At 40.0% G+C, this 20,817-nt stretch overlaps 1 protein-coding gene across 8 annotated transcripts in view; it reads left to right on the top strand.

Annotated features, from left to right (window-relative positions):
* The first annotated feature begins 11,236 nt into the window (after positions 1–11,236).
* SNX13 (sorting nexin 13) overlaps positions 11,237–20,817 on the top strand; it is a 69,903-nt gene continuing 60,322 nt past the window's right edge. For 2 of the 8 annotated variants that reach the window (XM_086742460.1, XM_086742455.1), the window contains exon 1: positions 11,239–11,326. Coding sequence is in view for 5 of the 8 variants with exons in the window: in XM_086742455.1 (XP_086598581.1) it covers positions 11,309–11,326 (18 nt within the window). In the remaining 3 variants the exon portion in view is untranslated. Of the gene's footprint in view, positions 11,327–11,520; positions 11,708–20,817 lie in introns of those variants that run through there. The other 6 variants (XM_086742462.1, XM_086742457.1, XM_086742458.1 and 3 more) reach the window with 6 other exon arrangements.

The following is a 20,817-nucleotide window of genomic DNA, read 5'->3' as shown; positions in this document are numbered from 1 at the left end:
GAGTCTGTTATTTGTGTTAATATGAATGTGTAGGCATTGCTGCAGGCCTCTTATGTGCAAGTTAGCAGTAAAGATGTAGTTTAACTTATTTCTATGAAGTATTTCATACAGTTGGGGTACTTTAAAAAAGTGTATTTTCCTTGTAACTGTTGCCATTTTAAACTAAACAACTTACAAATATTTATTATGAAGAAAATACATTTTATTAGTTCAACCATTGGATTTTAATGTGAAAACTGTCAAACCAACACTAATGCCTACACACCTTAAAACTGACCTTAGGACAATTTGTGATCTGTGTAACAAGCTGTGTGTTGCCTTGTTCTTCTTGAAGAGAAAGGCCTACCCAAAATATTTGTGAAGTTAGTGGAGATCTAAAAGCTTCCTTAGTAGTCTAGAAATACATCAAAACTGGAATAAAAAAAAAAATAAATTTGAGGTTGTATCGCTCACAACAGTAACTACAGTCTTACGTATTAAAACTGAGACTATTGGAAAAAGATACAAGGGAGCATGTGGCCTACTCTGTGCCTAAAATCTTGAAAATTACAGTCAGCAATCACAGTAGTAGGCATATGCACCTGAATCAACAAAATGTTATCTTAAAAACAGCTCAACTCTTAAAATTAAATGTCATTCCTAATTGGAAAACAAATCACAAAGTGCCACTCAAACTATTTCATTCAGTATGTTTAAAACGATTTTTTTTCCACATCCCTTCTGCAATCTTTTAATCAACAGCTGTGTTCTTTACATACATGATGAGAATGTTAACTACAAAGAAAAGAAAAAGAAAATGTTCTGTGGAAATAGACATAATTTTGCTTTCTCTAGCTCCAGTGCAGCAATCCAATTCATTCTAGATTCATTGCAATTCATTGTAATTCATTCCACAATTGAGCTTTCTCTAGACACAAGGTAAAGATTTAAGAAGGAATTTACAAAGCTATCACAGTTTCTGTGTAACTAGCCCAGTCGTAGCTATGTGCATCCCAATGAACTAATGCAATTCTACTCACAGCTCTTACCTAAGGTAAGAAAAGAAAGGTATTTTTTCCTTATTATCCCAGAAATAAATGTCTTCGGGGAACAAATCTCTGTTTCTTTATAGTTATTTTTGGGTACAGAATGCCAAAGTGACAAAGAGGTCTTCTGAGTTCTGGAAATCTCCAGATTTCTGAGAATAATACTGATGATGTCCTTTGAAATATTAATCTGCGTGTGGAGCTCTGTTCGGAATAGAGCTACCCAATCTCAATCAGTAGGCAAGTGTCAGAAGATGTCTAAATGTGTTTTGGTCACAATCCTACAGACACTTGAACATTTGCTTTAGTTCTGTGCATTGAGTGATATTAAAAGTTATTCCATTAGCAAAGTTAACAGATGCAAAAGTTTTTGAAGGCTCAAAGCATTAGGAGTAACAAAGATAGAGGGTTTTGAATTAAGGAGTATCTGTATCACAAAACAGAAATGCATCTTCTCTACTTCCCTGTGCTGTGGTTTAACCCCAGTCAGCAACCAAGTACCACACAGCCGCTTGCTCACCCTCCCCCATCCTTGGGGGGAGAGAAAGGAAAACTCATGGGTTGAGATAAAGACAATTTACTAAGACAGCAAAGATAAAATAACAATAATAAACAACAACAACAATAATAATAGGATAATAAAATATACACATGCACAATATCTCACCACTCAATGACCTGGCAACCAATACAGCCCATCCCGAGCAGCAATCAAGGAACAGAAATCAAGAGTGATCTCAGAACAATCCCAAGAGAGAGAAAGAAAGAGAGCAAGAGTGAGAGAGAGCTGCCCACTGGCCATCCTCCCCTTTGTATTGTGCATGTCTATGCTATGGAATACTTCCTTTGGCCAGTTTGGGTCAACTGCACTGGCTATATCTCTGCCAGCTTCTTGCATCTGCACATAACCTGGGAAGCTGAAAAAGTCCTTGGTCTCTTTAGCAACAACTAATAACATCAGTGTATTATCAACATTCTCCACATTCCAAATCCCATACTAAATCCAAAACACAGCAGCTATTGGGAAGAAAACTAGCTCCATCCCAACTGTAACCAGGACACCCTGATTTTCTAAGGCAGGATTCATGTACGTAAGCAATTCTGTGTCAAGAGGAAGGATGAAAACTTGCTTGCCTACAGTAGAATCATCACATGGCTCAGACACATGACTCCACAGAAGGCAGCTTTAGGTGAAAAAAAAGAAAACCAACCACAGGACCTGCTATAATGATGAGCTGTAACTGTATTCTATATATCTATTTAAAGCTATTTTGTATTTATTGAAAAGCTATACAGTTTAAAGTTACAGAGCAGTCATTTCCTTTCCTCATTAGTGAGAATGACTGATATATTAGAAGTGCTTCTGGTAGCTACCATCAGCTTTATCCCAGAGCACTTTTCCTCTAAGAGATGGAAGCTCTTTGGCTTAAGGGAGAAGCAGAGGATGGACGAAGCCTGGCAGCTTGTTCGCTCCCCTGGGATGGTACCTTCCCCAGGCGCAAAGCAGAAGATATCAGCCCATATTCACGTTCAGCCATGAGAAAGAGAGGTATTTTTGTAAGGAATATGGAGATGTTGCCACACTAGGGGTCTAGGAGCAGAAAAGAAGGAGGGAAGCATATTCCAAGCATGAAAGAGGAATAGAAGCAAAGAAGTATTAAATCCAGATATTGCAGAGTGAGGAACAAAAAAAAATGGCAGTGGGTGAGCAAAGAGAGTACAGATGGATGAGGGTGAATACTAGGAGACTTTGCAGGGCAGATGTTTATATTCCATAGCTGGATGTAGACAAGACTGTGATTTTTTTTTTTCTAAAATATTAAAATAGTGCAATAAGTATATTATTCTAACTTGTTTGTATTTCTTTCCCCTGATATATTTTCTAACTGTGTGTTCATTGGACTGCTCCAGAAAGGTGCAAGGAAAGATCTAATGCAGTTGATTTATGTTTTGTAACTGGAAAAACTCTGTTCTAGCCTTGCTCTTTGCCACTCTTGTCAGATAATTTGGAGCCTAAAGTAGAGAACTAGCTGCTGTTTGGGTTTTAACTCTGGAAATACTTGGAGATATTAAATAAATTTTGAATTGCATCTTGTATTGAGAAATAACTTGATGTAGCTGATATTGTTCTTAGCTGGCAAGTTTTAAATTGAATTGATTAATAAAAATTCAAAATAACAATGTTAAAAGCAGTCACGTATCAGAACACATATTTTCTTTTCTCCTTTCCTTTTTCACCTCCAAAGCACTGGTCAGTTTGGAGTAAATCAGGCTTTTTCTGTCACTTATTTCACATCTAAAAAGTGAAATGGTGATCCTTATGGCAATCTAGCAAGAATAAGTTTATAAAAGGTTGTTAATTAATCTGCATAAATCCAAAATCTCTTATCAGTGTGATGACTAAGCAGATCTGAATTTCAACTCAAAACTGCATTGCAGACTCCTGTGCATAGCTGTTTAAGATAATTTAGCTTAGTCTGTTAATTTGCAATCTCAACTTTGACTCCAGAGTAGTCTGGGTCAAGTGATGTTTACATTCAGTGTTTCCAAATAAAATCTATGTGACTGTATCGTTGGTTTAATGTGAGGATATAATTTGTCTGCAGCATCTGTACTGCTTGTAATTGGAGGTATAAATAAGCCTGAAGTACCGTACGCTCAGCCTAAAGAAAAAGTGATACCCTTTTGTAAACGCACTGCCATCAACAAGGAAGGGAAAGTCGAAACAGGCATTTTAAGCTTACAAATCCTCTTTCAAATTGGCATTTCCAGAGGAACTATTACAAGAGACAATAGGAATTATGAGGAAATTATGGGAATTGATATGGAGAATTTCACTATCCTACTTTAGGATATGCCTTTGCTGCAAGGATTAACACTCAGGTTTGTGAGTCACTCTGCAAAAGCCTATCTAAGATTATGTCATTACTGATCCTTCATGACCTTAGATGTATTGCTGATGTCCTCATCTCAGCAGCAGTGGCATATGTTGTTCCAATTCTTTCACAATAAACTATGGAGAAACCTGTCTGTCTTTCCGGGATCTGGATGTAAATTATGAGAATGGACAAGTGTCAATTAGTCCTCCTGGTAAAGTGAGGGAAGAACCCACACAGGAAAGCTGGGCTCCACCTCACACCTCCCTGTCTAGATGGCCCAGGCTGATAGATGAGACACTCTCGTGTGTTCAGGGAAAGGGGAGTGCTGGCAACACGTGAATAGGAGCTGAAGTTAAGAGTGTAATGATCCTTAATTTAATCCTAAATGGCTTGCAGTGGTCTTGCAGAAGGTCTCCTACCTTGTAGAGGGAGTGTTACAATCAGAAAGAATTTTTTTTTCAAAAAGTAACATTAAAAAAAATCTTGTGAAAAATGTGAGGAGAAAAACAGAATCTCAAAGATTAACCAAACAAACCATAGAACAGTCAGAGGTATAAAATCTTTAGTCAAGGACACATTTTGTATATAAAATCCACCTAGTTAAAGATTCTTCATAATGGCCTCTCTGACTATGCATCTAACTATGAGGAAGAGGAGTGCCTGAGGAACAGGTTTTTCTGGTGAAGGAGGGACCTGGTAGTCGTTGTCATACATGAAAAACAATTTGGAGTTGACATAGGACCAGTTTTTAACTCTCCTTCATGGGAGCAGCAACTGACTTGTGTTGTAAGGTACACAGGGGACAGTATTCTGGGTTTGGTTTTAACAAAACCAGGGGAAATGCTGTCGTTCCAATAAGTAATGATTGTTGTAGTCCTCTGTATTGCCCTCTTCCTCATGCATTACAAGCAGCATTTCATTTCAGGAGTTTGGATTTCCTGTGGCTCTTTTCACTGATTAAATTAAATCTCTACATTTTGTAGAGGTTTTTTGCATCAGTCTTTGTTATGAAGAAACTGCTGCAAGTGGGCAGCAAAACAAACAGCCAGAAGAATGAAGCCAATGTGCAAAGTGACCTCGAAGGTCTAAGCAGTGAGAGCTTCAGCTCTGAGAGCGTACACAATACTAATGAACTCCCTCACCTGGAGAGAAGACAAACATCAGTGACGCACAATGGAAGAAAAGTATAATAAACCTCCCAGTATCCTCACAGGTTTTGCTGAGTCCTACAAATGTACTATAACTTACAATACTTAGCTTCTTTCTTAAGGTTTGTGGAGCCATGTCATTCAATGCAAGAAGAAATAAGCTTTAAAAAGAGTTTGTAGCCTTTATGATTGCAAAGCAAAGCCTGAAGATATGACGTGACTGCTTCTTAGAGGTTCAGGAAACAGTGAAAATGTAAACAACTTTCATTTCCAATGTCATGATTCTTAGAGCTTGGCTAATGGCTCTGAACACCTGGGGCTGCTGATACTGCAGACAGAATATTTATTTTACTCTTAATGATTTCATTCTTCTGATTTTCTCTGCCCCCACCATCCATCCCTCATAAGCAGATTAACTGTCTTAGAAAATTTGTTGATTATGGATTAAGCATTTAGGACGCAGTGGAAAACATCACTTAAAGAAAAAGAAAAGGGAAAAAGTTTTATAATTGCTCCTAATTCTCCATGGCTCAGCTTTTGGTTTTTAAATACATTTCCCAACTAAAGAACCACTCATACCATGTGTTGACTGCAGTACAGTTAGTCAGATTTCTCAGACGTCTCAGGATGATATCTTCATCTGGGTTTATGTAAAGAGGACAACAATTTTGCAGAATACAAATATGATAAATTAAGCTAATTTTTTAATGCATAGTGAATAGCTTTGCTTCCTACTTGTCTGTCTTTTACTAGCTGTCAGTCTTATTAAGTGGCTATTTTCTACCAAAATGGTTTAGATATAACCTGTTTTGTGTTCTCCATGCCATTGAACACATTCATTTTGGTCTTAAAGTCGCTGGCAAAGTTCAGTATCACTGTAACACTTCATCACAGTATCAGTGTTACTGTAATCACTATTAAAGCAGTATGCAACCTGAAAATTCAGGCCCCAAACTTCATCTGCTTGTGCCATATACCTAATGCCTGGGAGGACAACCATAATATAATGACACAAACAAACTCTTCTTACCAGGAAAGTAAACTGAGTCCACTGGGTCTCCATCACCAAACAAAACTAAAAACAATGTATAAAAATTGTCTGCAATATGTTCTAAAAATGGCCATATGTATGCTCAAGAACATACCAAAAGGAGGCACTTTTCAGACCTGTGGACCCATCATTTAGGCTAATCTACCTGACAGACACATTCAGGAGTTCAAATTTCAGGAGAAAAACCATCTGAACCCTTTTGAAAAAGGTAGTTGCTGTCATCAGGACAAGCATGGGTAACAGCAAATACTCTGAAGAGCAACAGAAATATCTTCAAACCACAGATACGTTATCACGACTCTTGACCCACTTAAAAGGAGGGAATGGGATCATTTGCCAAACTGTAGACTAAAAAATTCCATTTAAAAGTTTTATCCTGAAGTTAGTGTATCATTCAGATAAAAAAAAAATGCATTGGTTGCTTCCAAAGGAATTTTAAGAATTAAAGTTACTTTTCTAAATAGCTTTGTATCCTATCTTGCTCTCCTCTGTAGCAGCAGTGTGCAAATAGCATAGAAAGCCTTCTGTTTGTGTGCATTTCGACAGAAAACCCATGGCCAGAAGCTAAGCAGCTGATGATTAACATCTATCTTACAATTCTGAGATTACTCTAGTCATGTCATTGTAGACTTCCAAAAGAGATGCCATTATAATTTTGAGAGTTTCCTTTGTATTAAGAAATATAGTTTATCTTTATTCTAATACTTGCTTAGGCAACTAGGATTAAGCTGCTAAGGCAAACAGTTTCTGTCCGAGCTGGAGACAGCTGTTTGAATAGCAGAAAGTTCTCTATAGTGAAGACATGTAAGCTGGCAAAAGCTTTAAAAGATATTTTAGTCTCCAATAAACAATTCTGCGAACATGAACACTGGGCATCCTTATTGCAAAAGATGAAGCAGGAATTACACCTGATGCTTCTTCAGTACTTATTTATCTAATGCCCAACATTCACATCATATTGTCTTGAGTGGCCCCTTCACAGACACTCTTGCATTTTCTGTCTGTGCTGCATCTCAGGTGAATGCTGAGAAAGCAGAAAGTGAATGAGATCTTTAATTGGAAATTACAGAGTTGTGACCCTGATCAGAAGACCAGAAGAGAGCTCAGACCAAAGAGCTTAGAATAGGCAACATCCTGAAATAACAGAATATTCAAATTTCACACATAAAAGACGCTCTGAGTTCCCCTTTCAATCATGTTGCTATGTAGACTTTTGTGGTCACCTGGTCTTACTTGATCAGTAACGGAATGCAACCATAAAAATAGAGAATTGCTTTTAAACAGTAAGACTTAACACTTGACACATTTAATAACTACAAATTCTGCAGACCTCCTCCACCTCACCATCTCTCCCCCAAAAAACTTCATCCCAAACTAAACAATTCCAACCATACTGCCAGCCTGAACTGCAAACAACTTAAACAAGTGAACAGAAGCCAAACTTAGGTTTACATTGGTTAGTTATGGACAATCAGAGCTAATTTATAGTCTACAGAAATAATTCTGTAAAAGATCTTTTCTAGGCTGTAGAGAAAGGTACAAAAGTTCAGGCTTGCTGATGAAGCTAGAAACAGTCTCGTAGCCATTCTAATGAAACTGCTTAGTAAAGCAAAACTGGTCTGTTGTTTGTTCAGTCAGTCCCTCCCCCAACCCTGCCTGTCGTTTCCCCTTTCCTTAGTCTTCACTTGCCTTCTGGTACATGCCAAAAGAACATATCCTTTTGCTCTCCAAATGCAGGTCACTGCTGTTTCAGAGGTTATTCTAATAGCAATTAGGTAACCAATATAACTTTTCATAAGCTGGTGAGCTAACAGTTATTTAGGTTGTGGGATTGCCCTCCTTTCAGGGCTGGAAAATAATTTGCACTCTTTTGTGCTTGGCTGCAAGTTGACACAGTTGCTCTTTTATTGCTAAATCTTGCCTGTGCCCCGAAGTTCTTCTGGGTGTGCTGCGTCCGCCCCCTCACAACTATATTTTTGTCTCTGAGCCTGCCTCTTAACTTTGTGCACTCACTATGCTTCATTTTATAAATATCTTTATAAACTGCTGGATGGAGAGCCTGCCAGTGCTATCTCTCTCTCCTCCCTGTTCTATTTCAGATTTTAATGCTGTATTCACCCATAATTTCGAGATACCCCCCGCAGCTTCCATTGGCTACAGTGGGATTTCAAAATGTGACTAGACCATCAGACAACTTTATTTGCTTATAGTCAGTGAAAACTGTAATAAATGCAAAGAACACTAAGATATTTGGCAACAAGTAGGAGTTGTCTTATAAATATGAAGGTATTTGCAGCCATCAGTATTAAGGTACTCCTTCTCGTTGAATTAAGCATTTGTCTAAGTCTATGCGAGAGAAAATCCTCTGAGTTTTTTAAGGACTGGGTGCAAAAGCTTTCTGCCAGGCTTGCATTTGACTACAGATATATATACTTGCCCTAACACAGTTCTTCACAGAGTGTTTGTGGGTTTGTGGAAGTGACAAGAAAATAATGAGCACGCTGCTTTGCCTGGATGAGCACGGTGCTAACGTGGCTGCACCGCTTCCGTTAAGTACGCTAGCTCATTGCACCACCAGTCCCCAGCTGTATGTGTAACGAATGCACAAGGATAAAATGTAAGGAATGTGACTCTCTTATGGATGACTCATCAAGTCTAATAGCGTTATTGTCACTTAAAGATGGGCTTAGGGAAACAAATAAGCGTTCAAGCGCTTCTGGCCTACCACTGACAATCCTTTCAATCACAGCTGAAGCCTTGTTTCCAGACCTGCTCATACTCATTTAGAAACATCCTCCTCCCCAGAAAAAAAACAAAACAAAACAAAATAAAATAAAATAACTTGCACCTACATTTTTTTCAGTTTATTCCAAGAACAGGAAAAGGCAACATAACTGTTTAATTCCTTAGTGATGGGCAGCTTTCTTCTCTCTTCCTCCTTTCTGCTACTCCCAGCAGACTCATTTTTTAAGAAATCCCTCATATCATCCTCTTTCAAAGTGGCTGCCCCTTCTCACCTTTCCTTTACGATGCTGCCTCTTCTTCTGCCTTGAGTCTACTTCAGCGTGGTTCAGTCCTTCCTCACAGTCTCATTCCTGCTGTTGCAATTGTATTACCATTCCCTTTTGAAGTTGAGATCGTATTAACCAAAAATTAGATCAATGGGTTAATAACTTTTAATAACATTAATAACTTTTGCAACAATATTAAGGCTATGCTGACAGGTGTAAAATCAAAGAACAGTTTTCAGTAGTAAAAGTTTAGGTTAGGTTAGGTTTATTCCAGCAGTAGAAGAATGAAAGGTGCTTCCCTGACTAGTTTGCTGTTGGGCTGCCAAATCCCAAGCAGAAGTAGGGGCAAATTCAAATTCAAGTACAAAGTATTAATTGTGACTTCATCTTGCTGTGAAATTTGCATAAGATTTATTCTTCTTTTGCATCTAGCACACTCAGGTTATATACTGTTCTGCAGTAAGTTTTCAAAGGTGATTACTTCTTTTGAAAACCTTACCTGATGTGTCTAAACATACGAGGTAAAGAAATACCGTGTCAACAGTTTATTTTGGTAGACCACCATCTTGCTTCCACTACTATATATTTTTACGTATTAATAAATATCATGTGACTTTTACCTCCTGTTTACCTCTTATATTTTATAAGCTGAGTAATTTATGTTATCAGTGCATGATACTCTGCCTTGCCCAGATAATGTACTTATGACTAAGTGACATGGCAAACAGTAGGTGTTTTAAGTATTTTGAATCTGTTTCCTACCTAGCTAAGTATGTGTTGATGTTTTTGCGTAATTATACAACTGATGATTTACTGAGCACTCTGCTGTACTATGGGTCCCTTCAGGGTTTCCTCTACCACAGACATGAGCATAGGGCATTATTTGGCTGAATGGAAGTGTGATGAAAGCCACAGCTGTATATATATATATGACTCTCTTCCAAATAAGCATCTACAGAATGCTGTAAACAAATGTTAGGGGACCAAAGCAATACAATAGAATTGGTATTTCACAATTCCCATTGCTCAATGTTTTTGAACAATTTTTAAATTTATCAAGATGGTGAAATAACATGGGAAAGACCACTGCATGGTTCTGTTATTGTTAAACCTATTGTTTAAAACAGAGTTGTGTGTGCTGTGAGATTTGAATTTTCTCTGAGGCATCAGCTTGGAGGAAAGAATAATTCTAACATGAAACATTCAAAATACAGACTCAGAAGTACAAAGCTTACTAGATACTTTAAAAAGTTAATATTTTGAATTATCTAGAAATTATGAGTATCGAGGGTCTGCTTTTTTGAAAGGGTGATCCACATGAGTAAACAGCTGGGTCTCTGACAGGGGAAAACCAGTTGTATGAGTAAAACTGAAACTCAGTAATGCTCACAAATAAAACTAAGAAGTGGGCAACCTTGAAGTCTTAAGTATTTAATAATCCCATGGAAAATTAGAGAACTTCTACAAAACACACCAGGCTCCCTATCACCCTTTGCATGTCTGCAAGAAAAGGGGCTTTGCTTTTACTCGGGGACAAAAAACACTGTAATTGAAAAAGAACATGAAGTTCTAATAGTCATGTTGCTTTTCCTCCACCTTCACCGCTAACCACTACTACTTCTTTAGTGTGCATTTTCTGTTATTGTCAGCACAGAAAAAAATTCCATCCAATTTCTACTCTCCTAATGCACCAAAGGTTAACTTTGTAAATTTGAAGTCTAGTTAAAAAGCAAGCAAGCAAGCAAACCCCCACAGAACGGTGTTTAAATGAAAAGCAACAAGTTTCAGACAGAAATCTTTCCGTGTATTTTGATACTGGTGGATGAGAGGCATGCTCCTTGGTCATAAATTTTAAAAAATAATTCAGTTACTGTCCTCAGAACCTGGTACTGAAAAGTTCGGAGAGATGGCACACCAGCGTCTCAAGGGAGACAGGGCAAAAAAAAAAGAAAAAACAAACACAGCAGAGAGGCTTTAACAACAACGTTCTAAGTCCCACTGCCCTCAACTTCTCCCTTCGGGCTGCGCGGTGTTTTAGGGCCGCTGCACCGCGGGCCGGGCTCCGGCTCCAGCACTGACCCCCTGAGCTATACCCGGCCCCCGGATCTACCAGATCGCGAGGCCCGGGAGCCTTCCCGGCCGCCACACCGCAGCCCTGGGGCCGGACCCTGGCAAAGGGCCGCCTGTGCTGGTTATGGTGTCCACGGCCCAGGTACGCACTAGCGCTGACCTGGAAACCGGCGGGCCGGGCCGCGGCAGGGCGGGGCGGGGAGGCAAGGGGCCGGCCAGCCCCGGCAGGGGCGGCCCCGCGTCCCGCAGCCCCAATGGGCGGGCGCGCCGGGCGGGGAACGGCGGCGGTGCACGTAGCTTTCCCAAGATGGCGGCCTCTCTGGACCGAGCTGCGAGGGTGGCTGCGGGGCTGGGGGCGGCGGGCGGCCGCTGAGGGAGGCGGCAGGGGGCTGGCGGCGCTCGCCTCGCCTCGGCTCCCCGCAGGGTGAGGGGGAGCTTTCCGCGCGGCCGCGAGGCTTCACCATGCTGCGGGGCTAGGGCCGCCGAGGCGCCGCAGCGCAGCGGGGTAATGATGTTAGCAGAGGTAAGAGCCCTGCCGCGGCCGGCGGGGTGCGGGACGGGAGGGGAGGGAAGGGGAGGGAGCGGCTGTCCGTCCGCCCCAGCGGGCAGCTGGGTGCCGCGGCCCACGGCGGAGAGTAGGCAGCTGCCCTCCGCCGGGGCCTCCGACCTGCCTAGGTACAGGCAGCCTCCCCCTTGGCCAGGGAGGGCACAGGCGCCGGCCAGCTCGCCCAGGGCGGCGCCGAGCCCCTCTTATCACCCCTCCCTGCTCCCCGGCCCGGCGGTGTTCCCCCGTCAGGGGACGGCAGGGCGGGACGGGAGGCGAGGGGGCCGCTTCAGCGCCGCGACGGAGCCCGGCCCGCCGTGCCTGTTCCCTGCGGCCGCCGGCCGAGGCAGGCCCGCCCTCCCTTCCCCCGCGATCCAGTGGCGGCTGGGCCTTCCCGCCCGGCCAGGGGCCGGGGGCCCGCTCCTCCCGCGGCAGGCCCCGTTACTGGAGAAGCACACCTGGGGAGGAGGGGGCTTGCCTCGGCGCTAGGCCTCGCCGGAGAGAGATGTCCCCGCCCGGGCCCCGAGCGCCGGCTCCGACCTCAGCCCTTCTGGCCTCTTCCTCTGCGGTAGCTTCGTAAAGGCTCCCTGTTTGCTTTCTTCTTAAACAGCTTAAACCGAACAGTTTTGCTGTTGCAGGAGTTTGTGGCTGTAGGTAATTGGTAGAAGTTAGCTCCCTCGGCTCGCCTCTCCCTGGCTGGGGGTTTCTGTCCCGAAGCAGCTGGACAGCTGAGCTGTGAGGCAAGCAGGTATTTGAGGATCAGCGTGGGCTGGAAATGGCTACTGTGCCCAAAAGTGCTCTCAGGGGGGTAATCTGGTGGTGTTTTCTAGTTGCTGGAAATGAGACTTGCCCTGTACTTCGTTTTCTCTAAGAAGACCGATTGCTTTTCTATTTTTAATGCGTCAGCAAGGTGTCCAGCATTGCAGATACTTTTCCAGCGTGATGATTGCATTACCTTTGATAAGTGTTTCATAATTTGTCATTTTATCCTGTGGTGAAGGTTATTTGTCTGAAATGGAATTGTCTTAAATCTTGAAGGGTAAAGGCTTTCTTTCTGGCACCTGAAAAATTTAGCTTTACTTTGCAGAATGATAGGTAAAAAAGTATCCCGAAGCTTTCAGTTTGCCTCAGTTCAAAGTTTCAGAGCATTAGGAAAGTGGTTCTGTAGTGCCATGAGGATAAAAGTTGCCGAGTGAGTTAAACCTGTAAAAATATATGACCTACTTTTACGTGAAGAGTATTTGGTGGGTGGTCAGGGTTAACAGTCTGCATTAAATGGTATTGGTGAGTGTGATGCGTAAGCATTAAGCATAGTAATTTAGACTATTTTAAGGGTGGCATAGAGGTTCTGGGTCGGTGCCTCATACTGGGCTGTTTTTTCTGTTTGATGATGGCTGTGTGTACCTATCCAAGACACTTTATTGTCTTGGAATTGATTTTTTTTTTTTTTTTTCTTTCTAATAGCACTGGTGTAGCAGTGTAGATGGCACTTGCTTCCGTTGGCTTTTTGACATATAACCTAGTACTTATGTGTGTGATGACCAATTATGATACTTAGCCTTGGTGTCTGGAGGACTGGCTTCTGATGTCCTTCTGGTTCCTGTATATAAAATATTTGTATACAAGAAGCTTCAGGGTGAAGTATTCCAGGCTTGGTCTCTGGCAGGGAGATGACTTTAAGTTTTGGAGAGATCTAGTAAAGTTGCAGGCTTTGCTTACCTGTCTGAAAAGCAGGTAAGCAAAGAGGAGTTCTTCAAACAACCAGGCAGCTCTTGGCTATCAGAGGACTCACCTAACCTGTGAACTGAAGGAGTCCTTTCTAGCATGTTTGTGGTTTGGTTGTTTTTTTTTTTTTTCTTTTTGCTTATTCCAGTGCTGACTTGGTAGCTAAAACACCTTGTAAAAACTGCATGCAGTCACACCCATGAACCCTTTCCACACTTTGCAGGAAGACACAGATTGCTTCAAGTCTACTGATATATGTATATACTGTGATAAAGTATTCCATAAACACCTAAATCTCTGTACCTTTTTTTTTCTTTATATGCAAACTTTGAGGTGGAATGTATGGCATACTGACATTAGAGTAGGGCAGCAGTGAAAACTGCACATGTCTGTAGGCTGCCTAAATTTATCTTATTGACTTTGAGGAGAGGAAGCACTCGACAGCCAGTAAGCCTGTGGGGTTTTTCCCCTCTCTCAGAGTAACTGTTTTATTTAAGAACATATACTGAAATCAGATTAAAAAAAATAAAAAAAAAAGCTAGATATTTGTGGACTTGTGTAGTTTGCTGTTGTTTAGAATGGCCAGGATTACTGTAGTTTTTTTTTTTTTTTGAGCCATTAAAAATTTAGAAACATACCCCCACTATAACTGGGAGTTTTAAAATTTAACAATGTAAACAATAGTAAATATATTTAAGCATGAAGGAAAGTTAGAATCTAGTTCTGCATATATTGTTATAATGCAGTTAAAACAGAACTTACAGTTTTTCAAGATCTATTTCCTACATCCTTTGACTGCATGCATATATGCCAACCACAGCAGATTCAGTGCAGTTTTATGTGGATGCAGTTAGGATTATGACCTTGTAATCAGTAACTTCAGGGGAAGATCGCACTTCCCGTCAGGAAAAAATACTGGTTGTTTTTTTTTTTTATTTTTTTTTATTTCTACCTTACTGCAAGTCATCTTATTTTAGTTGCATCAGAAATTATGTCATTGGGTGCCAAGCACATACACTTATTTACCTACTTATCAAACACTATTCCTCAGTTTTTCATCATCTGGGCCATCAGAACTTATTTCTGCATTTGCATCGGATATGTTCTGTCTGCAAGTGTTCAGAATCCTGCTGCAGTGATCATTTCCCTGGTTAGTTGGGTTGGCCTTTCTTTTCACTTGTTCCCCTTTTTCATCACATCTTTTCTTTTCAAGACCCCGTGTGGCCTGTTTCCATGCAACTTACTGTTTCAGCACTTTCTCGTCTGATGAGGCCATGATGAACACAAGTTGCAGTGATTTGTCTCTTGTGTTTTCAGACAAGTATCTTCAATGTCCTTGCCTCCTGTGCAGTAGCAACTGTACTGCCCTGACTATAGCAAGGCAGCTGGTGTTTTACAACTCTGATTCTTGTTTGTTAATAGTGTCTTAAATTCTGATGGCAACTAACATTAAATATTATTTCAGTGGGACTTCATTTACATGAAGTAATCTTTCAAAGAAGAATATCTTTCAAATTGGTGACCTGTGCTGTCTGCCTTTGCAGCCCATGTTTCCTCCAAAGAAGGCACTCTAGAAGAAGGGAGGCGTAGATTTGTTTTTCCATTTTTTTCCTTCAGTTGCTCATTAAACTGCTTTGAGATGCTTAGTGAGGACTTCCTTCTGAATTATCAACAGCTAAATTTTCATCAACTTAATTCACAGCTTAGCAAGAGTACTTTGTTGCAGTACTAGTGACAGTTGAGCAGATATTTGAAATTTGACAAAGTAGGAGAACTTTTTTTTCCTTATCTGCAACTAAAAATGAGCCGCGCAAAATGAGCTCTGTTGTGTTGGTATTTCTTGCTGTTGCAAATGGTCAAGATAATTCACTAACTACATGTAGTATTTCCTTTCCATTAAACAATCTACTTTTTATTTATGAGAGAGGTTTAATAAACTTTTTTTTTTGTTAAACTTTGATAGCTACTAACTATTGAGAACTGGTTTTGAGCAAAACCAAGCAAATTTGCCTGATTTTTAAGAATAAAGATTGACTCGGTAGCTTGTTTTAACTTGCTTTAGAATAATAATGAATTAGTCTTAGTGAAACAGTAGCACATTGTAATGTATATGTTAGTCCAGCTCTGAAGGATGCAGAACACAGTTAACTGCTTGATATACTGTAGCATTTTAATTTTTTCTGTTCCTTGATATATGGCTGTAGAAGGTTGTTCTGATGCTTCATGTGACTGAACTATGTTTTGCTGGTACAGACAGCTTCAAATGTGTAGGCAGTTAGCAGGTTGTGGAAAGAAATTAGTTTTCTGTGAAAACTTGTGTGCTGGGGCTTTGCCTTGGTGCCAGTGTTTTGCCAGATGAGATTTACCTGGAGCATCAGTTGTAAGCCTCTCTTTCTCCAGTATATTCTGTATACTATATCTACTGTATTGCTGATTTGCTTTGTGTCCCTAGTTGTTGCTATGATAGCTCTTTTAATAACTATGTATTCTGTGGAACATCAGTTAAAATTATGTGAGGAATGGTGAATTTAGGAAAATTAACCTGTTACAAAGAATGAATGTCATAAGCTTATTTTGCTGACTGTTAGTAAAAGGTAGTGTCTAAACACTCATGACTGCTCTTACAGTTGAGCCCAGGCTGCTGAGACTGAATGTAGAGTTCTGCAACAACTCTAAAATGTCAGTCTGGACCATTCCCGAAAACAGCGTGGAAGAAGAGTGTAAAGTTCCTTAGTTCAATAAAAATAGTAATAGCTTGTCTGGTTAGATAGCTGAAGGAGCTCCAAATGATGATTTCCTCTGTCTGGTTGCACTCTAGGGAATTATCTCTGTTTTAAATATGTTTGTCCCTTTCTCCCCACCCTTACAGAGATGACAAAGCATGTTTTCCTTTGAACTAGCTTTAGGAGAGTTGCTATTATTAGAAACAAGAAACCATTGGTGTTGTATGTAAATTATTGACGACACTTAAAGAATTAATATTTTTTGAAGTCCCATTAGCACTTTTTGCCATTGCTTGGCTGAGAGTACCGAGGCTGGACTGTTGGAAAAATCAATTGCAGTTGGTACTTGGGTTACACTGAGAGAGAAACCTCAAGAAGTACAAGGCATCGTGATCTTGGGCTTAATTGCTTGTTCTCCTTCCCTTCCTCCCCCCCTACCCCTGCAAATAAGTAATGTCTGATTTTTTAATTTAAAAATGAGGCATTATTTTGTGATGTAAACATACTGAAATGTTTTAACAAGAGCACTTTTAACATTGTTTACATAACTTCTGTAGTACTATATTATTACACCTTAAAATGATGACTGCATAATTGTAATTATAGGTATGAGGTGAAGCAGGCATTTATTATTAATGTGAGTAACCATAGATGATAGTTATGTTCAACTAGAGAATCCCTTTTGTAATTGCCATTTATTTTGGAAGAGAGGTCAATTCTTACTCTGTTAGAGTTTGAGAATACCTATTAAAGATTTTATTCTTGCTCTGAAGCAGAAGTACCTGTAAAATCCTCAGAGAGAGGAGGTAAGTTTCTGAAGAAGTTACAATGTTGATTGGCTTTCTGTTTTCCATATGGAAAGGGATGCCATATCAGTGTGGCAGTTAAAACAGCCTGTGTCAGATTTATTCTGGTCCTTTAGCACTGGCGTTTTACAAACACATAGAAAGCTCCACGAATTCTTAACTGGTTTTGTTCAAGTGGGATTCTCTGAAAATCCAGGGATTTCCCATGACAGAATACAGAGTTTGACTGTAGTGGTTACTTCAGTAGTTTATTTTGAAGGTATTTCACCAGTTGCCTGTACACTTCTTCAGTCCTGCTGCTTTGAATATTTTCTTGGCCAGTAAGCACAAGACTAATTTTATTTGAATCTCACCAGTTGGTCAGTCCACCAGTTGCCAGCAGGAGGAGGAGATAAACTAAACGTCTGCTTGCTTGCTTTCCATTAGGTCCCTCCCTGCATCAAATGGCTTGCGTGATGTCCTTTCTGTACCTTGACTTGGTTGGAAGAATTTTTGATAATCAGAAATATTAAATAACAAGAACTGTTTTTTTGTTTTGGTTTTTTTTTTATTTCACGGGTGGAAATAGTGGTGAGTTTATACAAGTGAGGAGTAATACGGCCTAATTAAAATTTCATAGGTACCTGTTGTCTATAACATTGATGTCTAAATTGTTTAATTTACTATCCTATTGCAGTTGGAGTTTTGGGTAGGAAGGCGAGACTTTCACATTTTCTTCTGAAGAATGTTCATGAATTTGTGGGCTTACTTTGAAGAGTGTTGGCTGCTTAAATAAAACTGTGCTTTTGTTACTGTGTGTTTTTATTTTTTTTTTGACTGTTCCTCTGCCTTTCTTCCCTTAATCTCATGCTTCTAGGAGGAACGGAGTGATCCTAGTTCTATTTTCATCGAATCTGTTTGTGTCAGAACGATATTATTTAATAAATATGATTATTTTAAGATCATGTATTCCTGTTCAGTGTATTTTTGTAATTCTAAGAAATAACTGTGAGACTTGTGCTGATGTCTCTGAGGCAGTGTAGGTCAGATTCTCATTTGTGGAAGGGAATGAACTTCAGCAGGAAGTTTGAATTGCTACATATCCTGTAGGATGCTCTACACTTCCATTCTTCCTGTTGGTGCTGTCGAACAAGGCCAAGTAGATAATACTCTAGCAGATCAACGCAAAATGCTTGCATAGCTGACCAACTGATTATGAAATGATGCCTCAGACTTGGAATAATTTCTTTCACAGCTCTTAATCAGTAGCGAAAGCAATGGGAAAGAATGTGCCTGACGTTCCCAGTCATCCTGTATTCAACATCTGGCATTCCAGACTATGTGGATGAATTAAAAATCTGGTGGTGTACATGCTTTAGGAAATAAGTATCCAACTTGTGGAACTGTAGAAAGAGTAATCACTTCCAAGTTTTGCTGATCATAAAATGATTGTGGAACTGTGACTTAGAGACATGATGAAGCCTTACTCATTGCCGTGCTGCTGTTCTAACTGCTGCTGCAGCCTGAGGAGAAGTGTCTCTGATACCAGAGTCTTGAGTCCTTTCTTCTGTGTGAAACTTTGCACTTCTTTAGAGTCATAGAATAGTTAGGTTTGGAAGGGACCTTGAAAGGTCATCTAGTCCAACCCCCCTGCAAGGAGCAGGGACATCTCCAACCAGATCAGGTTGCTCAGAGCTCTGTCCAGCCTGGCCTTGAATGTTTCCGGGGATGGGGCATCCACCACCTCTCTGGGAAACCTGTGCCAGTGTTCTACCATCCTTGTTGTAAAAAATGTTTTCCTTATGTCCAGTCTGAATCTACCTCCCTCTGTTTTAAAACTGTTACCCCTCGTCCTGTCAAAACAGGCCCTGCTGAAGAGTTTCTCCCCGTCTTTCCTGTAGGCCCCCTTTAGGTACTGCAACACCGCTATAAGGTCTTCCTGGAGCCTCCTCCAAGCTGAACAGCCCCAACTCTCTCAGCCTGTTCTCATAGGAGAGGTGCTCCAGCCCTCTGATTATCTTTGTGGCCCTCCTCTGGACCTTCTCCAACTGGTCCATGTCCTTCTTATGTTGGGGGCTCCAGAGCTGGATGCAGTACTCCAGGTGGGGTCTCACCAGAGCAGAGTAGAGGGGGAGAATCACCTTCCCCTACCTGCTGACCATACTTTTTTACTTAAACCTTTGCATTCTGTGTCCTCAAAACATTATTTAATTTTCAGTTTTTCCAAATGGTGGTGTTTTTTTTTTTTTTTCTTTTTTTTTTTTAATAACGTATCATTTTCTGAAGCACATGCAATGATTTTTGTGTTATCTTGAAAATAATAGAATGAGTAGTAAAGATATGTATTCCTTATCCACTGAAGGAACTGTTTGTGCTTGAAATTGCATCTGTTTTTTAGTGTGTGTGGTTTGGTTCCCTCCCCACACCTCCCAAAATGCTATACTGAGTGGTTGTTTTGGTTCCACCCACCCCCTCTCCCCCAGTCTATGTTTGCTTGAGATAGCTAACCTCTTTTAAAATAGTTGGAAGAAAAATACTTTTTTATAGTTTGTACAGTTAAATTAATATTTCTGATCACAATGCTAACAAATTGAAATTTAATTAACTTTGTAAAGTAAAATCAGGTACTATGGAAATCTTAAATCTTGTGATTTAATGTCTCAATTACAGATTTTATCTGATGGTGCATACAATGAAATGGAAATTATTATTACAGTTCATGTATTGCTGACATAAAATCCTTGTGGAAAACAAATTGTTTTGTGTGAATATAATTTCCATTGTTTTGATAAGACAATATTTGTAGTGGTAGGCTGGAAGAATAAGACTTGATTTTAAATTTTCACTCTTACCACAGTTTTCCTTTTCACAATCAATATTTTTTTTTTTTCTAAATTGAGTACTTCTCAGTAGTTGTGCTAAACAAAATTTACGCTCGCTGTGTGAGTACAAGTGTTTAGTACTAGCGCCTTGCCTTATGATCTTACCACTACATACTGTATTCTCTTTTGTGCTTCATGCTTTCATTAATTCAACTTGTGTCATGTGTGTGACTGAAACTTTGTTCGTTTTCAGGTCTGGACTTCAAATATTGGTGTTGTGTGTTTCAGTTGGTAGTTAAAAGAATTCTTGAGAAGATTCAGAGTTATCAGTAGTGAGACCAAACGCAAAGTTCATGCTTCTGTGAAAGCTTCTAAGCTCTTCCATTACTTTTTTGAGTCTTTTCCTTTATTGAATTCTCCAGTTAACCATAGTCTGCTGTTGCCCATTCCTGTTTTCTTTTAATTGTGCTTTATTTTACCAGTAACATCTTTTCTTTTGTTTTCTATTTGAAATTATTTTAATATTATATAGAGAGATTTAAATAATTTCTATATAACAGTATGCTTACACTCTTTTTACTATTTCTTTCTGGATTTCTAGAGACTTGTCCATAACTGTTCTCTGGTTTTTTTGATATGTTATGCAAAGCATTTTTCTGTTTTCCAGTGATCAAAATAATTGTGTTTCTGCTGTGTGGAATAGTATACCTAGGTTAGAATGTTAGTCTATGAATGCTTCCACCTTGTTGTTTGTATGGTGGTTCTTTTGTTTATTATTTGTTGCTCTTGCGTGTTTCCTTCCTCTTTATTTTTCTTCCTTATATATTTATCTTTATTTTCCTGCTGCTGTCAGTGCATTGGTCATATATTTTCATTAGATATCCTACATCGATAAAGAAACTTAAGACAGTAAAAGTGCTGTTTCACATTCAACTTAACTGGAGCAAGTTTTGTCTGCTACTGGAGAGGTTTTCTCTCACCAGAAACAAGCTGGTGTAACACTGCTTCTTATGTCAGGTCTAGCAGCTAAGCAG

The sequence above is a fragment of the Chlamydotis macqueenii genome, chromosome 2 (assembly GCF_036417535.1).
Source record: "Chlamydotis macqueenii isolate bChlMac1 chromosome 2, bChlMac1.mat, whole genome shotgun sequence".
In the NCBI taxonomy this organism is placed as follows: Eukaryota; Metazoa; Chordata; class Aves; order Otidiformes; family Otididae; genus Chlamydotis; species Chlamydotis macqueenii.
Note: the sequence above shows the minus strand (reverse complement) of the source record. Positions and strands in the feature narration are given on the sequence as shown.